Consider the following 24,540-nt stretch of genomic DNA (forward strand, 5'->3'; position numbering starts at 1 on the left):
CAACACAACCTCTGTGAATCATAGTATACGCTAATTTTGTTGTGTCCTACTTCAGTACTTACAACGTATTTCCCAATCCAAAAACCCATCCCAAACAAAGTCTTCTATGGAAGCACTCTCCTTCATCTCCGATTCTTCTTCGCTCCTTTTTCGCACTCCTTCTACTTCCTCTGCTGTGAGAACCCTTCCACTTTCTTTCTTCAAAATCACCCAAAACTCTCACTCCCACCTTCTCCCTCTTCGTGTTTCAAACACCGATGGCGATGAAACCACCAGTGATTTCGCTTTAGCTTCTCAGCCTCAGGTTGTCGCATGCTACTTTTTTCTTTTTCTTTAGCATATTCATTAATTTGTTCACGCACCCCTTAAATCAAAATCTGTACTTTAACTCTATAATTTGAAATTGGAATATTCTGATCAAACGACTCTCCTGCTAAAACCCTATTCACGGTTTTATTCCGCGTTTTGTTTTTTTTTGTTATTTATTGTTACTGGTAATTTGAACAAAGTTCTACCTATGAGATCATGATACTGCTAGCCTATGTTATTTATTTGGCTAGAAATGGAATGTGATGAATTTCCCTCTTTTTTAGTTCCTTATTGTTTTTATTTCAGTCTTCATGCAGATTCCATAGTAAGGCTGAATTGGGTCGTTAATTGGTCATTGCTTTTTTTGATCTTATGCATCATAATCAACAGATAACTTATCATTGAATTTTGACTTTGTTGGGTTCCATTTCTTTATGAAGGAAAACTTGAGCCATTCTGAGGCTGAGAGTTCTGAAGACGATCAAGATGCGCCACTACAAATGAACATGTCATGGACAACTGTTTCAAGCCCAGGAGGAGGTGGAAGTGCATCGGGTGGTGGCACCAGGGCTGGACTTTTCAGAACTCCTATTTCTGGTGGTGTGCAGAGTGCCACATCGGCTCACGGTTTACCTAGACCTGCTTTAGCAGTTCGTAACCTGATGGAGCAGGTAAGCTGCTTGTGTTATTGCTGGTAAAATCTAAATGAGTATTTGTGTATTCTGCTGTGTAGAACTGAATCTTGCCCAGTTACAATCACGGATCCCCTTTATTAATTTTCTACTGCCTTTTTCGTCTGTAATCAAGGCAAGATTTGCTCACTTGTGCACTGTAATGTCTCGTATGCACCACCGACGAGAAGGATATCCATTTGGTTCTCTAGTTGATTTTGCACCAGATTCGATGGGTCGTAAGTCAATTATTCTTCATTTTCTTGATTAGTTACTGCCGTTCAGTCATGAATATTTGATGCATTTATGGATTTCAGTGTCTAGTTGTGTATCCATGGAGTTGGAAGTTCTCCCCAAGGTACATGTTTGATACAATCATGATAATAAGCATATGGTTGTCTCAGCTAAGTTGGTGGGGATCAGGATAAATAAATTATTATAAATTGGGCAGGCGTTACTGAGGATTTCAGTCTAGTATTGATCCTTGCTGAGAAAAGAGTGAGAATGTGATAGGAACTTAAAATAGGGTGATCAAGCACCTTACAAGGGTAGCCATCCGATAATAGTAATAATACTATAACATAGAAGCAGGAAGATAAGTATGGAGATTGTGCAGCTGAACTGAAGAGAATACTTCAGCCCACCCGAACCTTTCCACCTCACTCAATTCTTACCTATTTCCTAAATTCTTCCTCCCCCTCTTTACCCCATGGCCCACAGTTCAGGTATATCACCACTAACATGTGACAACTATCTGTTTTGTTACAAAATTCTCGCCCTCTTGTCTATGTTTTATAAACTAGACTAGTCATGAAAGGTTAAAGGCATTTGTTCATCCACTTGTGATTGAAACGTTCGTATTTAATGTCTAATAAATATTATAGCTTATCAAGTATAAACTAACATAGAGCCATAAAGTTATAGTTAGGTGAAATTTTGAATTAGCTTAAAATGACCATATTGTATGCCTTGCAAGATAAAAAGGTTATAATGAAAAGCTAATAATTCATTCATACATGGCCTTTATATGTTGACAGTGGACTTTATTTGGCTGAGCAAATATTTAGGTTGGATTAAAAATTAAAAAAGAAACCAAAACAACCATTTCATACCATCAGTTTTCTGAACCATCTGGTCTGTTGTTTTTAATCTCCTTTCTTACATACATAGTCCATCACTTCAATTTAGCCCATCTTTCGTTTTTGTAGCATAATCGTGTGCCATGAGTAAGAGTATGTGGAAACTGGGGATGAGATTTATGTTCCTCCTTTAGTTGGAAAATGGGCATGAATTACACAGCATTCCAATCTAATTGACTTATTTTGATACTACACAAACATAAAGAAAATAAAGAACGCATGAAAGATTCAGTCCACTCAAGATGCTTGTGTTATAAAGTGTTCCTTGATTTATCTCCGATATCCGTCTCATGGTGATAGTTCCTAATTTTGGAGCACTTAAGATTTCTTTTCTGTTTGTGGTGTTTATCTATAAATGCCTTATATTCTTCTTTTGTAGATCCTATATTTTCATTTTCTCCTCTTGCAATTCACACAAGGAATTTGTTGGCTGACCCAAGATGCACACTGGTTGTTCAGGTTTGAAATATGACATTTCCTATTTAAGCTTTTAGATTTCCAATTCTTGTTTTCTCCATTTTTTGGGTTTTATTGACAGTTATATTTTTTAGATACCTGGATGGAGTGGTTTGTCCAATGCAAGGGTAACTATTTTTGGGGATGTCTATCCACTTCCGGAAGATCAACAGGTTGTTTGCTGAGTAATTTGTTTTTGTGGATTAGAAAATGTGCACTTGTTTGTACCTTCAATTATTCATTTAGAGATACTTCTGAGTTAAAGGTTTATCTGTGCATTTCATGGTATCTATTTGACTTATTTGTACTTAACAGGAATGGGCTCATAAGCAGTACATTGCGAAACATCAACAGGGTCCTTCTCAACAGTGGGGAAACTTCTACTATTTTAGGATGGAGAGTATAAGGTTGGGTCCTTTCCAGTTATATCTATGGGATGTATCCAGTAATTTTTTGTTATTTCTTTTTACGAGTGAAAGGTGTGAATCTTGATTATGCAATCATACATGGATGGTCGACATTATTTACTCAAGATTAAAAAAAAAAGACCACCTAAAATCACACGATCATTTAAAGTCACATGACTTTTGAGTTTTAATATTGATTATTTCTTGTATGCTTTAATAGTGAATTGGTTCCTCCCACTTACACATAAAAGTGACTCTCATTTGATATTTGTCTGCACTCTCTTTAACACAAGCAGCTGCTGCTTGCTGCCAAGTTGATTGTATGGAACAAATAATCTTGTGTGCAAACTTTCTTGCATATTTTTTGGGGCATTTTACTTGGGCCTGCCATATAAATGTCAATCTTAGACAAAGAACCCAATAGCCTAGACACTGACAAATAGTTTTTATTTTTTTATTTTTAATGGTTGAATTATGAAACAACCATATTTGGGTGTTTGGTAAAGCATCAAGAACATGGGCAGGTCGATTTTATCCTTTAGAATTTTTCATTAAAATTCTAGTTATGGTGCTCGTGAACAATAGAGTCCATGAAGAATTGGGAAATTCAATTTCATCAGTTGTTTGGCACTGTCACTACCAACCTGTGTAGCTAATTTAATCATTTCATATTGACAGTGACATATATTTCATTGGAGGCTTTGGTACTGTTGCTTGGGTGGATGTAAAGGAATATGAAAAACTTCAACCGGATAAGATTGCAGTCGATGGTGGTGAACAGTATTTAAAGGTGAATTTTCCGATATTTTTTTCTTACTACCCTTGGCGTTAAAAGGAAATAATATCTGGCTTGTGTAGGCAAAAAAGTAAACAATTTTATATGCTCATAGAATGCTTCTCTCTTCTCCCACTTAAAAGAAATTCATGTGATTGGTTGGGATGGGGCATTCTACTTTTTTCAGCATAGTAGCTGGAGATGGTCCAGATGGGTGGATAATACATGTGGCTCATTCAAGGTCATGGCTGGGGTTGGTTTTGTGGGGTTCTTAGTTGACCCTAGTGCTATCCCTTGGTCAATAAAGCTACCTAAAAGGATAAATTAATGTCAACCCCCCCCGGGTAAGTAACCCAATAGGGTTTTTTGTGAAGTTGAAATTAGATCTGAGTCTAGTTGTTTCAGTCAAACCTTATTCAATGGCTTTCTATAATCCATATGCTCATTGATACAATTATGTAAACCAGCCCTAGAGTTATAGCACCTCATTGCTTGGTTTTATGTTTGATTGAAATAATAGGAACTCAATGCTATCTTCTCAAAGCCCCTTAAGAAACTTCTATCTAATGAGACTGAGGTGGATGATGCTGCACTCATTTCCATAGACAGCAAAGGGACTGATATCAGGGTCCGTCAAGGTGCCCAGGTATACTTTTTCTGTCCATAGCCAGATTGTCTCTCTGATAATATCTGTAGCTGCAGTCTTTCATCTAATGTCTTTCTTGTATGCAGTTCAACATTCAGAGGATATCATTTGATGAAGGGCAGAGTGTAGAAACTTTGGAAGAAGCTAAAGCTGCTCTTAGGAAATTAATACACAAAGGAAAAGTGTACAATTTGCAGAAATAAGATGTTGGATGCCCTCTCTCCCTCTGGAACCCAACCAGTTTTCTAATCTGACTTTTTCTGGAATGGTTAATTTTATAGTTTTTGCCTGGTTGACATGCACCAGAAAGTGTATTATATCAAGTCTGATGGTTAGAGGGCCTTTTGTGGGCTCTATCAGCATAGTCAAACTAGAAATAATATATCAGAACTCAGGTGAAATAACAGTATGCTTTTTTTCCCTAAAGAAGTTCCTTCCATGCTGTTGTATATGCTGATAATAAACCAGTCATCTCAGGTTGTTAATTCAAGATAAGACAAGTAGTTCACATTTGATGTTTTTCTTTATTGATTTTTGAAAAATGTTTTGATGGATCATTTCTTTGGTGTTTATCATATTCACTAATTCAAGCTTCACACACACAGCTATAGCTGTCAAAATAAGTTCATACAATGAACTAGTTTGAAAAGTCCACTAAAACAGAACAAATTAGATTGGGACTTAAATTAGATTGGAGAGTTTTTTATTTAATTTGCCTTTGAGTTGAGTGTTGTATCTTAATATCTTATATAAATTTGATTTTTCTCGAAGAAACTGACAATATGTCATTTATTTATATATCAAATTATTATATTTGAAATTTATATTTAAAATCAGGGAAATATTTTAATTATAAAAATTTTAAAAATATATAATTCTTTTTTTGTATTTTTCATTTAAGTTTATTTAATTGTTTCATTGTTTTAAATTTTATATATTGATCAAAATGACTTGATGGTCCCATGTGAGGTCAGGCAAAAAAGTTGCAACTTGTTTGAAAAACCGAGTTGAAGAACAAATTTTCTAGGTGACTTGTTTAACCGGGATAAATCAGTTCTATATAAGACACACTCTTTATTTTATATTAAAATTATGTGTATATATATTTTTTCTCTGAATTAGGTGACATAAGATTAAAAAATATATATTTGATCCCTATTTTTTCCGCAAGTGAATACAACTCGAGAGAAAGAAGCTATCTTCCACGAGGTGCTCCCATGAATGAGTAAAAAAGTATCTGAAAATGGTTCTAGTAGAAAAGAAAAATAAATGCCCAAATAAATGAGAAAACAGAGGATAGGTTGATTTTAATCAATGCAATAAAAATAATATTTTTTTTTTTTACATATTTCTATTCATCCATTTTTACATACATCTTAAAATGCCTACACTATGAACCACAATTCGTTACTCTCAATAAAAAATATTCTAGATTATTCAATAAAAAACACATCTTTTTCTTTTCAATACTAAAAACTTACTCTTAAGTTTTTACCTTTTTCTAGTAAGTTTCTTCATATTCTTTTTCTCAATGGTAACCATTTTCTTTTTCAAAGCAAATAGACTATGAGAAAAATGGAATATACAGCAAGACAGATTGGAACAACAGTTGCAAACTGAAGAATGTAGAAGTCAGTTAGACATTAATGAAGACAAAAAAAGTGGACAAGAATTTAGTTGGCGGGTCCAACCATACTCTTTATAATTATTATAATATCACTCAAAACCCTTCTAATCCTACACACTAACATAATCTCCCCTTCCAAAATTATTAATTTTAGCTTCTGAAAAAAAAACATTAAATTGATCTTCAATGAAATATCAAATTCTCCCTGATTTATTTTTAAATAAATTACATCAATAATTTGTATTTACCAATAAAATTACATTAATAAACATTCTGTGATTTTGGTAGGGTTGTGCAGAGAGAGATAACATGAGATAGCATGCAGGAGAAGATGTGAGAGGGAAGACATGTTGAAACAAAATGCAATGCTCATTATTTCTTACACACGACAAATCAAATGGCCACCCCTTTCACCTGTCCTACATCAATCTCTTTCCTCTTCAAACATTTTCACCATTTTCTTCAACTTCAACACAACACAACAAAACACATTCTTTTCACCATTTACCATTTTACTAGTTATCTATCTCTCTTTACCATACCACCATGCTATTTGCCTCAAACAAACCCTTTTCTCTTTCTCTTCTTCTTCTTCTTCTTCTTCTCCTTCTTCTTCTTCTTCTTCAGCCATATAACAACACCATCATCACCACTTGGTTGTTCTGTTCCAAGAATCATGGAAGAGGCTGAGGGAAGTGCAAGTGGATCACCAATCACCAACATGGCTCAGGACTACCTCTTAACCATTCTTCTTCTCCTTCCCATAGATGCAATTCTCTCCCTTTCCATGACTTGCAAGAGATTCAAATCTCTCACTTGCTCAAACACTCTATGGAAATCTTTGTGCAAAAGGGACTTAGGTTCCACTTGTGTTGAGGCACTACTCAACTCCTCCAACAATCACCACCATCAGTTCCCATGGATGAGGCTCTACAGACAAGTCTCTCTCATGGATTCAGTTTGCTGTCATAAACTGCTCTCAGAGCCACATGCAGATTTGGATTTCCCCACAGCCAGAGCCTCTCACTCTCTCAACTTTGTCTCGGATTGTCTCGTCCTCTTTGGTGGCGGCTGTGAGGGAGGTTTGTTGCTTTCTCTTTCCATCTTCTGAATTCGATTCTGTTTCTGTTACTGTTGTTCTCATTAAATATCATCTCATCATGCGTGTGTGTCCCCTGATACGGTGAAAAGGAGACAACTTTTGTGTCCTTTTTCCACCCCAAAGGGAATCGAATTCAATACAAAATTATTAGACCAACCCCATTGTACGGCATTATTATGCAGTGTTCTTGTCACTATAACCTACATAGGTGGCTTATTACATGTTTCACTTTGGTTGCTACTGTTGGGAAGTCTCACGTCACTTGTATCAGTTCTTGGGATGATGCTGTAACTTTACATCATGTAAATTGGTTTTTAGATAAATTCTAGCATAGTATAAAAACTTGTAACTCATCTTCCTGAATCACCTATTGTGTAGGCAAACCTGTTTCTTTGACAAGCATTTATATATATATGTTAGGTAACTTTACTTAATACCAATTAGTTTTTGGGATGAATTCTAGATTTAGTTAGATCATTGGACTTAAATTTAAGGGTGAAGTGAATTACTCTGTTGCTATCTTCTCGTCAAGTTTGATAATCATTGCAATTCATCATTAGAAAGAGTTAAGTGTATATTCAGTTTTCTTCTTTAAACTAACCAATATATATAATTAAGCCTATCAATTTTCCTATAACACTTCAATTTGCATTAAGAAAGAATTGTTTACCTCCCCTTGCAGTGACTGCTTGATGAAGAAACTATGAAAGTGCTTCATTCTATCGTTAAATAAATTATTCAGTATAAGGGAATTATTGACTAAACTTCAGCAAACCCTATTCATAATGGGCCACATTCTATTAGTTACAAGTCTGTAGAGACTCCCCCTATGAAACTGTGATGTTTTTCTTTTTATCTTGTCCATTTTCAAAAGCCAAATTCTGTTCTGACATAAAGGAGCAAGGACACTTCATTTAGCACTGTATTCTGACCTGAATGCTTTATTTTATTTTTTTTCATTTATTTATGAAAAATGATGTTTTTAGAATCATGGTAAACTTATTATGTTACCATCATGATTACAATTATGGTTGTTGTTTAGGACGACATCTTGATGACACGAGGGTGGCATACATTGGCAATGATTTCCGGAGAATGTTGAAATGGCAAACAGTCCATGCAGGCATTCCAAGTGGGAGATTTGGGCACACATGTGTGGAAATGGGTGATTTTCTTGTACTCTTTGGAGGAATCAATGACCGTGGCAACCGTCAAAATGACACATGGTTGGGGCAAGTTGTGTTGAATGAAAACAAAGGCATAGCCTTTTCATGGAAAATGCTTGAAGTGGGAAACATTGCACCACCTCCAAGAGGCGCACATGGTGCTTGTTGTATTGACGAAAAGAGAATGATAATACATGGGGGCATTGGGCTGAATGGCCTCCGTTTGGGGGACACATGGGTGTTGGAGCTTTCAGAAAGTCCCTGCCATGGCATTTGGCATGAGATTGTGTCATACCCTTCACCTCCACCACGTTCAGGACACACCTTGACATGCATTGGAAGAAGCAGAACAATACTATTTGGAGGAAGAGGTTTGGGTTATGAAGTGCTTGATGATGTTTGGTTATTGGATACATATCAGGGCTATTTCAAATGGGTTCAGATAGTTTATGATTTGCAAAGCATATCAGATGGTGTTTCTCTCCCTAGAGTTGGTCACACAGCGACATTGGTTTTGGGGGGAAGGTTACTGATTTATGGAGGAGAAGATTCATATAGACACAGAAAAGATGATTTTTGGGTGTTGGATATCAGTGCAATTCCTTACCCTTACATCACTCTGCAGCATCCAAGCACAGTGAGTTCCAAGAAAGAATCAATGACAAGAAGAATGTGGAAAAGGTGGAAATCAAGTGGTTTTGAGGCAAGAGCAAGATCATTCCACCGTGCTTGTGCAGACAGATCAGGGCGTTATCTTTATGTGTTTGGTGGAATGGTGGATGGTTTTCTTCAGCCTGGTGAGCCTTCTGCATTAAGGTTTGATGCTGAGCTTTTTCTTGTGGAGCTTGTGCTTCAGCTCTAGTTATAGTGAATGGTTCCTCTTTCTTGAGACCAAGACCATTCTGTAATGTGCAGTGTCTTGTCAGAGTAACAGTGTAGTGTCGTGTTGTGTTTGGCTGTTGTAAAGGATATAGCAGCTGCATCAATATGTTGTAGGAACTGTCACTGCATAATTAGAAAGCAATGAATGGTATGATTGTGAAGATTACAAAAATGTTTGCATTGTTCATTGTCAATTTAAAAAAAAAAGGTACTTTTACTATATTTTCATTTTTTGGAGGAGAAATAAGATGAGCAAATTCTATAAACCATCAATACATTGTTGAAGAAAAATCGTAAGTATATATATATATATATATATATATATATATATATATATGTATATCTCAGTAAATATCTTATACAAATTTGTGGATGGGAAAAAATAAATAGTTGGAAGGGAAGAGAGATCTAATTAAATTTTGTTTTTGACATCACTATCAGTATATATTTTGAACCTATAATTTGGTAAAAAGAAACATGATTTATGTCAAAGACCAGCAATGAAATAAATAAACATAATATATAGATGTGTAATTATATACAAAATAATAGATGAATGTATTTTTTCAATATAAATTCAACGGGGCTTCAGCAACCATTTTATTTTTATTTCTTGTATTGTTTGGTACAAAATTATTTTTTATGATTGGTTTTGAAACTGTTCCAACTTTATATATTCAAAAGAAAATTTCTTGTATTGTTTGGTACAAAATTATTTTTTATGATTGGTTTTGAAACTGTTCCAACTTTATATATTCAAAAGAGAATAAAAATTGTAGTATATATTGTATAAATAAACTGATTAAGAAATTATATTTGTAGAAAAAAAGGTATATTTCACTCAATTAAAGGTAGTCAACTTAAGTAATTAAATATCTGTAAGAATGTAAATTTTTTATTAAGAAAATCTTTAGTTTCTATAAACAATATTTAATTACAAAATTTATATTAAATATTTAAAAAATAAATTCTAAGATAAATTGTAGTTAATTAATTAGTTATTATAATCCATGTCAGACCTAAAACAAATAATTAATTAATTAACATTTTTGGCACAGTTATATTTTAGCCTTCTTTTAACTTATCATTTAATATTTTATCTATGCATCATTTAGTGAAGTAGATTATGTTCATAATTTACCTAAAGTATTAAACCTGAAAAACAAAGTTAAGCATGTCAATAAGTATGAATTTGTAATGATTCGAGTAGACCAACTTCAAGAGAAAGAACTCTTCCATGTTTGGAAGATTTGAACAAAAAATCTTTAACAATAAGCCTATAAAAATTACAATGGCATAAACTAAGTTCATCTGTCAATATTAATATTTACTTGAATACAAAAGCAAAAAATATATAGGACGGGGGAATACAAAAGCCGAGGGGTAAAGAATTGATGACAACAGTGAAAGTGAAATTAAGTTACAGTGATTCTCAGAATTACAAGGATGAATATATTGTATTGACAAAAAATGTGCTATGTTTTGGCCTCTTTGCCTCTGCTATTGGAGAAAGACGCTACTGAAAGATTCCACAGCAATTGATCAGTAGTCATTAAGTTTTAATTTTGTTCTCCACAGCTCTCCAATAACCTTTTTGGGTGATGGATCATCAGGTCCCTTGTCTCTCTGTCCGGAAGTGAAGTACAACCATCCATTCCAAAATCCAACTAGAGTGGTTTTCACTCGGAATGGTAATTTTCCAATCACTGACCACTTCTGAGAATTCATAACAGCAGAAATAAACAATCAGTGACAAAAAAAAATTATGATATATGTCACCATGTGTCAGTTACATGATGAAACTACATGTGTAACTCGTCTTATCATATACACACACTTTACAATCTCATTTCATCAACTCCCAATATTAAAGCTACAGAAAATCAACAGGGGCCAAGGATGTGAACTTGGAATTAAGATATGGTAAGCTAAGATACGAGGTTTAGCTTTAATACCAAATCACAATAACTCAGGCAATGGAAGACAGCCCAGGAATTTTGTTGTCAAATACCAATTTCCCAGCTAAAGTGAATAGAGGGTAACACAAGCAAATTACTAAAATGGAGTACTCCCTCCATCCCTTTTCAGAAGATATTTTCAAAAAGTTCACGTCATTAAAGAAAATTAGTTAACATAGTAGATAAGAGTTAATTTTGTCAATAATTTGTATAGTTGTTTCAAAATTACGCTTATTGTACTTAAAAGTCAGAATAATTTAGATGAGTAAGGCTTGAGTATTCTGGCTACTATTCTTGAATCAGAAAGAAACTTTTATGTTGTTAATTTCTAACATAAACTATTTTAACTTCTTGTTAAAAGAAGTCAATAAATTAAGGGTATTTAAGAAGAAAAAAAGTGAATGTATCAAATAATTACAAAGGGAACTTATAAAAAGAGACAAATAACATTTTAAAAAGGGTTTTTCAAAAATAGTACCGGAGAGTGTTTATTAGCAATCTAACGTGCAATTGAGTAATATGTGTATGATAATGTAAATTCATCCGATTGAATGTGAAGAAATATGCAAACATGGAGACCCATTTCCTCAGTGCTTTGAAAAAGAGAAGTCATTACCAAAGTATTCAAGTTAAACTGGACTACTTCTCCGTTTAAAACCATCTTCTTGGTTACAGGGTGCTTCTCTGTTGTGCCACCAGCAATGACAATGGAGTTATTTACAACCACCCAAGCAAATTCAATATGTGAATTTGGTTTTGGCATTGGAGGCAACGTTTTCCACGTCATCTCATCATCCAGCATGTAAACATCAGTATAGACCACCTGACATGAAAACGAACAGTGAGACACAAAGAGTGTCAAACCATGGGATAGCATTGTAGATGATCACAATTTAGCATCGAATTACAAATTCATATACACTACCAATCCAATTTGGAGATAAGAAGATGAAACACACACAGAGAAACTTTGGCTCAGACAACTGATATCCAGGATAGCAAAGTAGTCCTTGATTTGAGCAGATAAAACACGAATAATAACAATTGAATCCATTGCATACCTCTGGTCTGCGTGAACACTTAAAAATAGGTGACCCAGGTTTGGCCATAAAATCACCTTCTTGACCACCGAGAACATAAAGACGATCATCAACCACAACACAAGCCCTAAAAGAAGATATTATTAAGTAATAAATTCTCGGTAACATAAACACATAAGAAAATACATTTCAACAAACCAAGATTATAATGTTTGGAAACCTAAACCCCTAGAGAAACTGCACCATATTCCATTCTTTTCAACACAACAAAGTTTACATCACTTTGCAGCGTAAAGGCTAAATGAAACAAGAGGGATAAGATAACAGATTGAAGACGATAACACTAGAAAGTACAAGAAAACAAAATAAACTCCAATGTTTTGTCACTACTATAAAATCCTATTGAGAAATTCAAATGAATGGATGATAAGAAAAGGAAGCAATGACGTTTTTCTAATCTCAAAAAGGTTACCCAAGAGACCAAAATGATTCAAGATTACCAAGATGTGACTTTCCTATCAATGCAAAATAAACTAGTAATTATTTAGAAAAACATGTAGAAAGCAATAGTAGACACGCTGATTTTCGAGAAAAAATTAATTATTTATTAATTCCAATTAATATTTTTATGGCTATAACAGAATTCAATACTCGATGGCACTACCATCATGACATTTCTACAATATAGTAGTACTCTTCTAGGACTCATTAGCTAAATCAAACAAATTCAGTTCAGTGAGTTCACAAACCTGTGAGGTCCACCACGAGGAATGGATACCTCAGCCTTCCATTCATTTTCTAAAGCTTTTCCATCCTTCACAGCAAGACTCCAGTGTTCTAATCCAGGCGTATGCCGATTCTCCTTACTGCCACCCATCACGTGAAGTCTACCTCTCCAAAGTTGAGTTGCTGGTGCATACCTGAAAATAATATTGTCATAAGAACCTTCCACCCAAAATCATGATACAAGAAAGAAAAGCACATCATGATTTTATCAGAGCCAAAAGGAAAGCCAGGCTAGGGAAACCCAACGTAATATTGCCAAAATTACTTTGATTCTGTTCTAAATGCAATCGATAAATTGTTATTGTTATTTTACTGATAAATTTACTAATATTTTGGGCAACCATGATATTCGTGTAGAAGTATCATTAGCTTTGCCCGTGATAAATCGCCATCATAATATATCTACTAATATAGTTATAAAAATATTACTGTAAATAAAAATAATACAAGCCTATCATCTTAGAAATGTACAAATCTAAAACCTTTATTTTCTTTCTCAGTCTACTGCGGTGCTACAGCTTATTCATCTGTTACTTCTTCCACACGTATCCAACCTAATTAGTTGAAAAACATTGATGAAAGGATATTAGATGAAACTTTCGCACACCTCTGCACCTGCACATCCTGGTTCTCTAGAAACTCGTCTTTGACGAAAATTTGCACATCATCCAAAAGCAATACAGGCACAGAGGACAGCCGGAAACCAAGAAAGAAGGTTGGAAAAAGTGAGTTTGACCAGATCCTTCCCCTTTCCTCTGAATCTGTTGTTTACTTTTCATTAGGGTCACCCGTCCAAAGTATTATTGTCCACTTGGCGTTTAGTGGTTCCGTCACCATTTTATGCCCGAAGAAGTACGCCAATGTGTTAAGGACATAAGGTGTTTATATACTATCACTAATCTCAACTGGTAAGATATATCAAAACTCTTAGTACATAATATAAACTAATTGATTAAACTTGAAAAAAAAAAAGTATCATTATTTGAGAAAAAAAGATATACATAATGCCTCGAAGGTAACTAATCAGGACAAGCCAACCCCGTGTAATAAAGTTCCCACTATGTGTAGGATCCAGAAAAGTTGTTATTGATTGTCAATAATAACATCTAAGGGAGATCAAGATCTAGTACTAGTATTTTGTTGCACTACTCCCGCGCAACACAAAGAACAACAAAAGGGGGGAAATAACGAAATAAATTCAGCAGCATGTCAACTCAAAGGGAAAGACTAATTTGGAGCATGACACAAACCTAGGTACCGGCAAAGGAGGTAGATCTTGCCATTTCCTGGTTTCAGCGTCGAGCACAAACGTACGAGCAGTGGGACCTCTGCACTGGGGGCCATACTGTCCAGTGACAATATAAATGTATCTCCCATCAGTCACCATTCCCAAATGCGAATGCGCCATCTCTTTCGGCATGTCGAATCTCTCTCCCCAACTATTATCACTAAAATTGTACACATCAACGTGAGAATGCACCTGAAACCAAACAAAGAGAGACGAACCGCAATCATAAGAATAGAAATAACGACGACGGCGATTGAGATTAAAAGCGAAAGGAGAGCAGTCGGTTACGTAATCGATGGTGCCGTAACCGGCGAAGACGAAGAGGAGATCGCGAATCTGAATGGCGGCTCCGTCAAGGCGAGGAACGGGACACGGAGGCATCTTCTCCCAGTGGAGGTTCGGCGCATCCAAATCGGCGTAGGCGGCGGCGAGGAACCTTCCAGAAGCGGTGACATTTTTGTGATTTTTCTTTTCAGGGATGACCAATGTGGAGGGTTTGGAAGTGAGAAGCGTGGAAGAGGTGGAGGCCCATAGAAAATCGGCGATGAGAGCAAAACCCAATAGGCCCACGCAGATCACCACCAACTTCGCCGAACCCAACTTCACCGACGCTCGAACCATTGCAATCAATCAAATCGACTCCACTTTACAAAACCAAACTCCTTCTCCACACACACCATTTTTTCACTCTCCCTCTCACACACACGCGCCTCTTTCTTCACTCACACGTTTTATACTACTTTCATTTTGTCTCATTTTTCTAATTTAGATCAAATATTTTCAGTGTTTCTAATTATTTTATTTACTAATCTAATTTTTCATTGTTTAATCTTTAAAATAATCTAAATAAGTTAGTACGGTTTTGAATCAAATATGTGGTCGTGTTGTAGTTATTGATTATTTTATTTATTCCGTCTTATGATTTCCTCTTCTAACCGATGGTATAATATTATACCCGAATTAATTAATCGGATGGTGAAACGAGTCATTTAATATTTATTTTTTAAAAATGTGTCAATTTAGTTTCAATTTTTAAAAATGTGTTTTAATTTGATCTTTTTCAAACAAAAATTAATAAAGTCGTTAACATAATTCATGACTTTTACTATTAAATTTTGATATAAATATAAATACTTAATTTTATATGTTATTTTAAATATCAATACCGTTAATGGTATTAATAACTTTTTTGCTAAAAATAACGTAATTGAGGCATCTTTTCAAAAGTTGAGATTCAATTGACACTTTTTAAAAAACGGATACTGACATATCTAAATAAAAGTGAGTACTATCTCACTGATTAAACCATTATATTACAATGAATAGTTTTATTTTTTTATTTAAATATTTTTTATTTTTATATACTTTTAAAAATAAAATCAAGATGAAACATATATTTTATAGCAGACAATATTTCATATATAAGATAATTGATATCGATTTTATGATTAGACTAGTCTAATTATAACGATGTGACTTGACGAATTGAATATATATTATTGAAAAAAATGTAAAACTTAGAATAAAACATAAAATTTAGTACATTTTAAAGACAGAATAGATGAATATTTAGTCCTGAGGATCGGATGAAGCAATATTGTTATGATTATGCAGAGCAACTCAGTTATTTCCATGGTCATCTCCACCATGAGAAGGTCCTTGCAAGCTTCCCCCACATGCATCATTTGGACTTGCAGTTGAAGTTGAGGCACCACTCTTGCCACCTCCAAAACCACTCTCACCACCATACATTGGTTTTGTGCCATTACCGATCCATCCAGCTCTCAATGCTACTTGCTGGTATAGCTGTTCTCGAGCATTAGCAAATTGCAATGCCATATTTGGAGGGGAAATTCTTGGTTCTTGAGCATTTGGTACAAACTCAGGATGTTGCATGCTAGAGGGTACAATCATTTGCTGCACCTGTCCAAAATCAGGTAATCAAAGAAAGGTTAGGTTATTAAGAGCATGTGTCATAAGGAAAATTCATCATACTTGTTTAAATCTGCACTAAATTATCAAATTAAATAAAATCTTAATAAAGTTATCTTAATTTTATTGAGAAAAAGTTGTGTTAGATTAAGATGACTTCTGAAAATCGTAAAATGAAGTCATGTTAACCTAACACAAATTCTAAAAAGGAACAATAATGATAAATTTTTTACCTGTGGAAGCATGACTTGTGATTGTGAATGTTGCCAATCAGCAAGTGCTGCTAAATACATTAAATTCTTTTGAAGCTGCTCTTGGTACCTAAGACATACAAGAATCACAAAGTACAAACAATATCAAAAGCTATGTATAGAAAAGAAAAACTTCAGCAAATATTACGAGTTCAGATTCTATATTGATTTTTTGATGTTATTATTTGCTGAATGTTACAAATATATTAGGTTAATATTTTAAATATTTTTTTAAACAAAGAATCCAAATTTCTCATACTACCCTGTTTTCATGTCAAGAAGCTTGAATTAACACACAAAAAAGGTTAAATCCAACAAACAGTACAAATACTGTGATCAACAATGTCTCAGAGCACATAATTCTTTAATTACCGGTAATTAAAGAAAGTGCATTTAAAAGTGTGACTCCTCACTGATCATCAAAGGGATGAAAAACTTACTGGGCACAGTTATCAAATTTCCTGAGTTTCATATTTTCAAATATTGCCATAATCAGCCTCTTGTTCTCATCAAGATACTGCATCATGTGACATAAACAGAGCATTAAAATTAAACGTGATGATACCATGAAACCAAAAATCTAAGACAATTATCCAAAAATAACGGGTCTAAAAAACAAATAAAAATGAACAATTCAGTGACACTCATTTCTAACAATAACATTTCATGTACATAGTTTGAAGGTTGATTAAAACATCAAAAAATGTGTCATACCCATTGAACATCATTGCTGGTTATTGTTCGGGGAACCCGCATATTCGGTGGTGACGGCTGCATTTTTCTGGTCATTGACATACTTTTCTTTTCAATTTATAGTTTGAATTTTCAGAGGAATCAATAATCAAATCTGCATTTTCAATATTACAAGATAAAAAATAACTATAATTTTCAAATCCAAAACTGATAAGTTACAATATTCTTACAATGGCTTTTTAGAACTTGCAAAATTTTTTTACATTTAAATGCTCTTTCTAATAGAAACTAATATAAACAAATCAGTTACCTGTGATGAAGCAGGTTTAAGAGCACTAAGAGATATCAAATAGGTACCATGGGTGAGTAGATTATAAGTCACAGTAACTTGGATTCACTCCTTATAGCTGCAGTTACTATTAGGAAGAGTTTCGAAGATGAAATGTTTTTAAAAATAACAGCATCAGCAACCAAGATTTTCCAAGAATGATCTTAGTGGTGTTTCCCACAAACAACAAAATCCTATAAAATAAAAAGTGCGAAACTAAACAAAAATGGAAATATTATATATATATATATATATATATATATATATAAAGAGGGAAATTCAGATTTGATAATGATTAAATTTTAAGACATTCAAATTGATATTTCAAAATCAACAAGTTCTCTAATATTTAGCATTTTAAGTTGCTGACATTATTTTGTATTTTTTTTTAGTTTATATATTAAGACCAAGTAGAGATGGCAAATAAACCCGTGTCCGTGGGTATCACCCGAACCCGTCCCCGTTTTGACGGGGAATCCCCGCTTTGACTGGGTATGGGTATGGGTATGGGTAATACCCGAAATTTTCAACTGGGGATGGGGATGAGGATGGAGATATATATATACCCGCCCAAATACCCGTCCCCGCTTAAATTACTAAACTATTTATAATTTATTAAATAATCTAAAAAATATATATAAATAAATAATATATTTACACATAAAATATAATATAATATAATATAATATAATATAATATAGTATATATACATATAAATAAAATATACTTTTATATATATATATATATTTACACATATACATGTAATATAATATAATATAATATAATATAATATAATATACATATAATATATATACATAATAATATAATATATATTATTATATTTATATTATTATATAATATAATATAATATATACTTAAAATAAATATATATCTATAAAAAAAACAAAAAAAAAAATATATATATATATATATATATATATATATATATAAACATAACATATCCACACATATAATATATATATACATAGTAATAATAATATAATATAATATATAATATAATATATATAAATAATTATATATATATATATAAACATAAGATATCCACACATATAATATATATATATACATAGTAATATAATATATAATATAATATAATATAATATAATATATATATATATATATATATATATATAACATATTTCTCATTCTCTTTGTTTTTGTTATACACTTTGTTTACTCTCTCAATTGTCTGGTTTGTTTTTCAAGATTTAATTTTGAAGGTAATTTTTCTTCTTCTTATTACATAATTTTTACTCTCTGTACATGGTTATGTTCAAATAGGTGTTCCTCAATTTCATTCTATGAAATAATTTTTAGGTTACACATTTGATTATCTTTATTTATTTATTTATTTTCATGAAAATGTTTGACTCTTGTTTTGTAGCTCTTCTTTTTGTTACTTTGGTTATACACTTTTTTACTCTCTTTTAATTGTTTGGCTTGTTCTTTAAGGTTTAAGCAGATTTTCAAGGTACTTTTCCTTTTATCATAATCTTAATTATACATTTTTTTTTCCGTTATGTTATGTTCAAATGGATATTCTCAAATTTGGGTCACACATTTAATTATCTTTACTCCTTTATGATAATTTTATTTATTATTTATTTTTTGTTTCATGATAATGTTTAATTCTCAATTTTGAAAGTTACTGGAGTGTTATTCATGATATATTGGCAATTGCTTCAGTTTTAGATCCAAGGTACAAGATGGACATGTTAGAATATTATTTTTATAAATTGTATGGTAATGATTTTGATCTGAAACTTAGTAGGATTCGTCAAATGTGCTATGATTTGGTTTTGGAATATCAATCAAAAAAGAATGAAACTTCTTCTTATAGAGCTACATCATTGGAGTTGGGAAAGGATGTTGATAATGATGCGAATGAATTTTTAGAGTTTATGGCAAAAAAGAAAAAATCTAGAACTACAGTTATGAAAACAGAGTTGGATTATTACTTGGAAGAAGATAATTTGCCGGTTACACAAGAATTTGATATCCTATCATGGTGGAAAACAAATGGGTTAAAGTTTCCAACCCTTCAAGCAATTGCAAGGGATGTTTTAGCTATTCCAATAACAACTGTAGCTTCTGAATCTGCTTTTAGTACTGGTGGTCAGATATTAACTTCTCACCGTAGTCGACTTCATCATATTACTATAGAGGCTTTGATGTGTACAAGAAGTTGGATATGGAACTCAAACCATCTAGGTAAGTTACTCAAATTTATTAATATTTTTTGTTAGTATTTTTTGTGAATTCTCATCTAATATTCTACATTTGGTGTTTGTAGGTGTTAAAAAATTAAAAGGAAAAGATGTTCTCATGAGTGAAAATGAATCTGATGAATAAGGTACATTATATTCTAGTAATTAAAATTTTCAATTTCAATTATTATATCATATCTAATTTTTCATTTTTTTTCTATGTGTAGGTGGATCGAATGCAAATGAAACCACTGATCATTTGTAAAATTAATAAATATTTGGTTATTATAAAATTTTAGTAATGTGTAATTTTTTAGCTTTTATATAATTATTTGAATTTTATTTAGTTGTTATTTGATACTTTAATTTGAGATTTATACTATTATAATATTTTTCTTAATATTTGACATCATGAAAATCAAAAAGAGTATGTTATTTTAATATTGAATATTTTGATAGTATCATGATTCCGTTGGTGTGATTTTTAAATTTTTTTATAAAAAATATTTAATTGATATATGGAACAATAAAAAAATGGGTATGGATATGGGTATAAGAAAATACCCGTTACCCGGTAGGGATGGGGATGGGTCAAAAGTTGTATACCCGTTGGGTTTGGGGATGGGGATGGGGATGAATTTTTATTATGGGGATGGGGATGAGATCATGATACCCGTACCCGCCCCGCCCCGTTGCCATCCCTACCAAGTACAAGAGTGTACAAAATGAAATTTCATCAAAAAAAAAAATGTGACAGAAAATAAATCACGTTCAATAAAATTTTAACTTTTTATTCATCTTTAAGTTCAAGAAATATGCATTTCTTTTAACTTTGCAATTAGTTTTATACGATAATATCTTTACTTAAACACTTTTTATCTTAATTTTAAAATATATAAAAGAAACTTTTTTTTTTGTCACAGACAAATATTATGTGGTACTTCGTTTATTTTATTTTTCTAAAATATAAGGTGGTTTTTCTTTCTCTATTCTAAAAAATACATATAACCATTGATTATGATCAACATATTTTTAATAAAATATATCAAAATCAATATATATATATATATATATATATATATATATATGAGAATAAATTACTCATATAAAAAATTTTATGATGTCTCCAGAATAAAGTAAATCTAATATATATCTTTAGAAAGAAGTTATGTATTGATAACTTCCTTAAAAAACTAAAGAAAGAAGTTAATAAAGTAAACAATTAAATAAACCATTTAATTGATATAGACAGAGTATATACTTTAGTTATAGCATTTCTAAAGAAAATAGCAGGGAAAATTTTAGTTAGCTGGGAAATAATGTTTTTTTTTTCAGAAAATAATATTTACGGAAACAAAGTTTTCCAAAAAATAATGTTTTCAAAAATCGTTTTTTCAGGAAGTTTTCATAAAAGATTTCATAACATGGAGGAAGTGTGGAATTCTAACTTTTCCGCATTAAAATAAATGGTAGTCATGTTACTTTTATTAAATTATTTGATACAGTACCAAATTAATATTTTAATAAAATTGAAATATTACCTTTTGATTTTTATCCTAATGTCCAATGTACGATTCTCAAATAATTCTTATAAATCATAATTTGTGTTAATGATTTTGATTTTATTTTCTGTATAAAAGAGTTTGTGTTTCTGTATATTTATATTTAACAAAAATAATTTAAAAATTAATGAAATATAAACATTTGTAAATATAAAATATTAAAAAGGTTGATTTTGACCTGATAAATTATGCCGTCTTGGTTAGAAAGATGGAGGAATAATATTTTTAATTTAAATTTGTATTTAGGAACGTGTAAATGTTATTTTTTTCATGTTTTTTTATGTCATATTTAGTGACGGATCTCAAAAGGTCCGTAGGGTTATGACCTCCTAAGATATTTTAACTTTTTTAAATATTTGTTTTTTAATTGTTTAAATTAATTTTTATTTTTATAAAATATAATATTTAATATTAATAAATAATAAAATAAAAATTTAATAAAATAAAGAATAATAAAATTTATTAAGATATTTTTTATTCTTTTCATTCTAAGTTTCTCACGTATTGTATCTATTTATTAAGACATTTTATATACAGTGCTAGACTTGTTTAATATGTTTTGGTATACTCGTCTAATCAATGTATGAATAAATTTGTCTAATGTGTATTACAAGATTCATTTAATCAGTGAATGGACAAACTCATAATAGATTTGTCTAATCAATGTATGAGCGAAGAAAACTTGTATTATTAGACTCGTCTAATGTATTTTGTTATACCCGTCTAATCAGTGTATGAACACACTAGTCTAATATGTATTGTAAGATTCATCTAACGAGTGAATGGACAATCTCGTATAATCAATATACATACTCGTCAACTGTGTATTACAATACTCATCTAATGTATATTTCTAAACTCATATAATCAATGTGTAGACAAACCTGTATAATTTGTGTTGCAAGACTAGTATAATGTGTACTGTTAGACCTGTCTAATATTTTCATCATACTCGTTTAGTCAATATATGAGCAAACTCGTCTAGTGTGTATTGCAAAATTCATCTAATCACTAAATAGCCACACTTATCTAATGTGTATTAATAGAATCCTCCACTCTGTGTATGGACAAATTTATCCAATGAATATTGCTAGACTCGTCTAATCAATATATAAATGACTCATCTAATGTGTGTTGCTACACTCATCTAATAAATGCATTAACAAACTCATTTAATTTTTTTTATAGTCATCTAATTAAAGTATTCCTAGACTCATCTAATATTTTTTGTTATACTCGTCTAATTAGTGTATGAACAATTTTGTTTAATGTGTATTGCTAAACTACTATAATATTTTTCTCTATACTTGTCTAATTAATGTATGAAAATATTCGTCAAATGTGTATTATTAGACTCATTTAATTAATGCATTAACAAATCTTGTTTAATATCTATTGCTAAACTCGTTTAATCAATATATGAACACACTTATATAACATGTATTGTTAGACTCGTCTACTTATTATATGTTCAAACTCGTGTAATGTATATTGTAAGATTCGTCTAATCAATGAATGGACAAACTCATCTAATGTGTATTAATAGACTCGTCTAATATGTGTATGAACAAACTTGTCTAATGTATATTGTTAGATATGTCTAATTAGTGTATAAACATCGTTTAATCAATGTATAGATAAAGTCATCTAATCAACATATATCCATACTCGTTTAATATATATATTGCAAGTTTCGTTTGATCAATGAATGGACATACTCGTCTATAATGTACAGTATTAGATTTGTATAATCTATGTTTGGACAAGTTAGTGCACGAATAGAATTGTCTAGAGTTTGTTGCTAAACTTGTCTAATAAGTGTATGAACAGACTCGTCTAATGAATATTCCTACACTCATTTAATCAATCTATGAAATGATTGTCTAATGTTTTTGCTATAGCCATTTGGTGGTTATATGGACAAACACATCTAATGTGAATTGCTAAACTTGTCTAATTAATATTGTTAGGCTTATCTATTTTTTTTTATTCTCCATGTTTAGTGTGTTGTTAGATTCGTCTAGTGTGTGTTATCATACTCGTCTAATAAATATATATCTAATATATATTTCTATATTCATCTAATAACAATATAAATATATTAGTGATATATTTTAAGATAATTAATTTGTTAGTTTTTAATATACATTAAAAATATTTGTTAGTTTTTAATAAATCAAAGAATACAAAATAAAATATTTAATATAAAAATTGTGAATTTTTTGTTACAAATATATATTTTAAACATTTGACATGAACTACTAAGTACAATATTTCAATTTATTCTATTATAAATATAATTATTTAAAATCTTACACAAAGTTCTATGAATATATGATTAATATTAACTTTTTATTAAATAATATCAATATAAGTTTTACATACTAAAAGTATGAAGAATATTCAACAATAAAAATATTTATATTATAACTTAATATAAAATAATAAATGTTATAGACAATTTTTTGTAAGACAAAGATATCGCATGTCAATTTTTTTTACTATCAATGAATATATATTATTTTTTAAAATAACATTATATTAAGAAATAAAAGTAAAATATTTTTTAAATTTAATTTTATTAAATAATAAAGTAATTAGAAGTCATAAAAGAATAGAATTAAAATTAAAAAAAAAATCATAGAAAAAGAGAATTAATATTTTAAATATAAGTTATTGTTTAATATAATAAATGAGTAAATAAGTAAAATGACTCTTTAGAAACATGTGACAGTAGAATAAATATGGATAGAAAAGTAAAATAATTCTCTAGATATATGCAACAACAAAATAAATGATTAAAAAAGTAAGTTAACAATATTGACTAAAAAAATCAATATTTAAAACGTGTGAACAAAATAAATTTGGATAATAAAGTAAGTTTCCAAAATAATTCATTAATCACATCACATCACTCTCACTTAAAAAAATTTTGGTCATTAGTATTTTAATTAATATTTGATTGGATTAAAGTCAAAATTTGAAGTTATATTTATAGAATATTAGTTTAAAATAGAAAATATATATATAATTAAAAAGGTCAAAATTAACTACTGAACTGCAAAGAGTCAGAATTTAATTGTTTTATTACTTACATAAACCAAAAATAGAAATAAATATAGAATTTTTGTTTTTACTATATAGTCAGATTAAGCTAAAATTTTGGAGGTTAAAACTCATGAAAATATTATTAACCTGTGTTCATTAATATTTTGAGTTGGGTAAAAAAAGAATAGTGAGCATAGTATTTTAACTTAATATAATAACCCAACACTAAAAAAATTAATTGATTGA

The 24,540-nt window shown here is 31.0% G+C and overlaps 4 protein-coding genes across 6 annotated transcripts; 2 read left to right on the top strand and 2 right to left on the bottom strand.

Moving 5' to 3' along the window:
- On the top strand, positions 1–4,930 carry LOC114194584. Of its 3 annotated transcripts, none has more exons than XR_003606404.1 (10): positions 1–304; positions 750–980; positions 1,117–1,219; positions 2,499–2,578; positions 2,671–2,748; positions 2,891–2,982; positions 3,661–3,772; positions 3,873–4,101; positions 4,278–4,403; positions 4,490–4,911. XR_003606404.1 is itself a non-coding variant. In XM_028084914.1 (9 exons), the coding sequence occupies exons 1-9, from the start codon at positions 107–109 to the stop codon at positions 4,604–4,606; spliced, it is 1,137 nt and encodes a 378-aa protein (XP_027940715.1). In that variant the 5' UTR covers positions 1–106; the 3' UTR covers positions 4,607–4,930. The 3 variants fall into 3 exon arrangements, 1 of the variants encoding a protein (XP_027940715.1); XR_003606405.1 differs by having other exon boundaries at positions 3,945–4,101; XM_028084914.1 differs by lacking the exon at positions 3,873–4,101 and having other exon boundaries at positions 4,490–4,930.
- A 1,421-nt stretch (positions 4,931–6,351) lies between these two features.
- Positions 6,352–9,387, top strand: LOC114193290 (F-box/kelch-repeat protein At1g51550). The gene is made up of 2 exons (XM_028083023.1): positions 6,352–7,112; positions 8,175–9,387. The coding sequence occupies exons 1-2, from the start codon at positions 6,428–6,430 to the stop codon at positions 9,158–9,160; spliced, it is 1,671 nt and encodes a 556-aa protein (XP_027938824.1). The 5' UTR covers positions 6,352–6,427; the 3' UTR covers positions 9,161–9,387.
- Positions 9,388–10,396: 1,009 nt separating this feature from the next.
- On the bottom strand, positions 10,397–14,971 carry LOC114195507 (kelch repeat-containing protein At3g27220). The gene is made up of 6 exons (XM_028086001.1): positions 14,541–14,971; positions 14,215–14,444; positions 12,928–13,098; positions 12,200–12,305; positions 11,755–11,961; positions 10,397–10,896 (listed from the first exon to the last, which is right to left on the bottom strand). The coding sequence occupies exons 1-6, from the start codon at positions 14,871–14,873 to the stop codon at positions 10,723–10,725; spliced, it is 1,221 nt and encodes a 406-aa protein (XP_027941802.1). The 5' UTR covers positions 14,874–14,971; the 3' UTR covers positions 10,397–10,722.
- A 901-nt stretch (positions 14,972–15,872) lies between these two features.
- On the bottom strand, positions 15,873–17,224 carry LOC114195085 (GRF1-interacting factor 3-like). Its single transcript, XM_028085480.1, has 4 exons — positions 17,150–17,224; positions 16,876–16,952; positions 16,418–16,505; positions 15,873–16,175 (listed from the first exon to the last, which is right to left on the bottom strand). Exons 1-4 carry the CDS (start codon positions 17,222–17,224, stop codon positions 15,873–15,875), a joined length of 543 nt encoding a protein of 180 aa, XP_027941281.1.
- Between the last annotated feature and the right edge of the window lie 7,316 nt (positions 17,225–24,540).

The sequence above is a fragment of the Vigna unguiculata genome, chromosome 8 (assembly GCF_004118075.2).
Source record: "Vigna unguiculata cultivar IT97K-499-35 chromosome 8, ASM411807v1, whole genome shotgun sequence".
Taxonomy (NCBI): Eukaryota; Viridiplantae; Streptophyta; class Magnoliopsida; order Fabales; family Fabaceae; genus Vigna; species Vigna unguiculata.

Coding starts and splice junctions, on each gene's coding strand:
- LOC114194584 (XM_028084914.1), top strand. CDS start 107: ATGGAAGCACTCTCCTTCATCTCCGATTCTTCTTCGCTCCTTTTTCGC. Junction 2,983..3,660: donor TTTAGGATGGAGAGTATAAG/GTTGGGTCCTTT, acceptor TCATATTGACAG/TGACATATATTTCATTGGAG. Junction 3,773..4,277: donor GTGGTGAACAGTATTTAAAG/GTGAATTTTCCG, acceptor TTGAAATAATAG/GAACTCAATGCTATCTTCTC.
- LOC114193290 (XM_028083023.1), top strand. CDS start 6,428: ATGGCCACCCCTTTCACCTGTCCTACATCAATCTCTTTCCTCTTCAAA. Junction 7,113..8,174: donor TGGTGGCGGCTGTGAGGGAG/GTTTGTTGCTTT, acceptor GTTGTTGTTTAG/GACGACATCTTGATGACACG.
- LOC114195507 (XM_028086001.1), bottom strand. CDS start 14,873: ATGGTTCGAGCGTCGGTGAAGTTGGGTTCGGCGAAGTTGGTGGTGATC. Junction 11,962..12,199: donor AGTGTTCACGCAGACCAGAG/GTATGCAATGGA, acceptor TTTTCATGTCAG/GTGGTCTATACTGATGTTTA. Junction 10,897..11,754: donor AGTTTAACTTGAATACTTTG/GTAATGACTTCT, acceptor ATGAATTCTCAG/AAGTGGTCAGTGATTGGAAA.
- LOC114195085 (XM_028085480.1), bottom strand. CDS start 17,224: ATGACCAGAAAAATGCAGCCGTCACCACCGAATATGCGGGTTCCCCGA. Junction 16,953..17,149: donor CCAGCAATGATGTTCAATGG/GTATGACACATT, acceptor CACATGATGCAG/TATCTTGATGAGAACAAGAG. Junction 16,176..16,417: donor CACAAGTCATGCTTCCACAG/GTAAAAAATTTA, acceptor GATTTTGGACAG/GTGCAGCAAATGATTGTACC.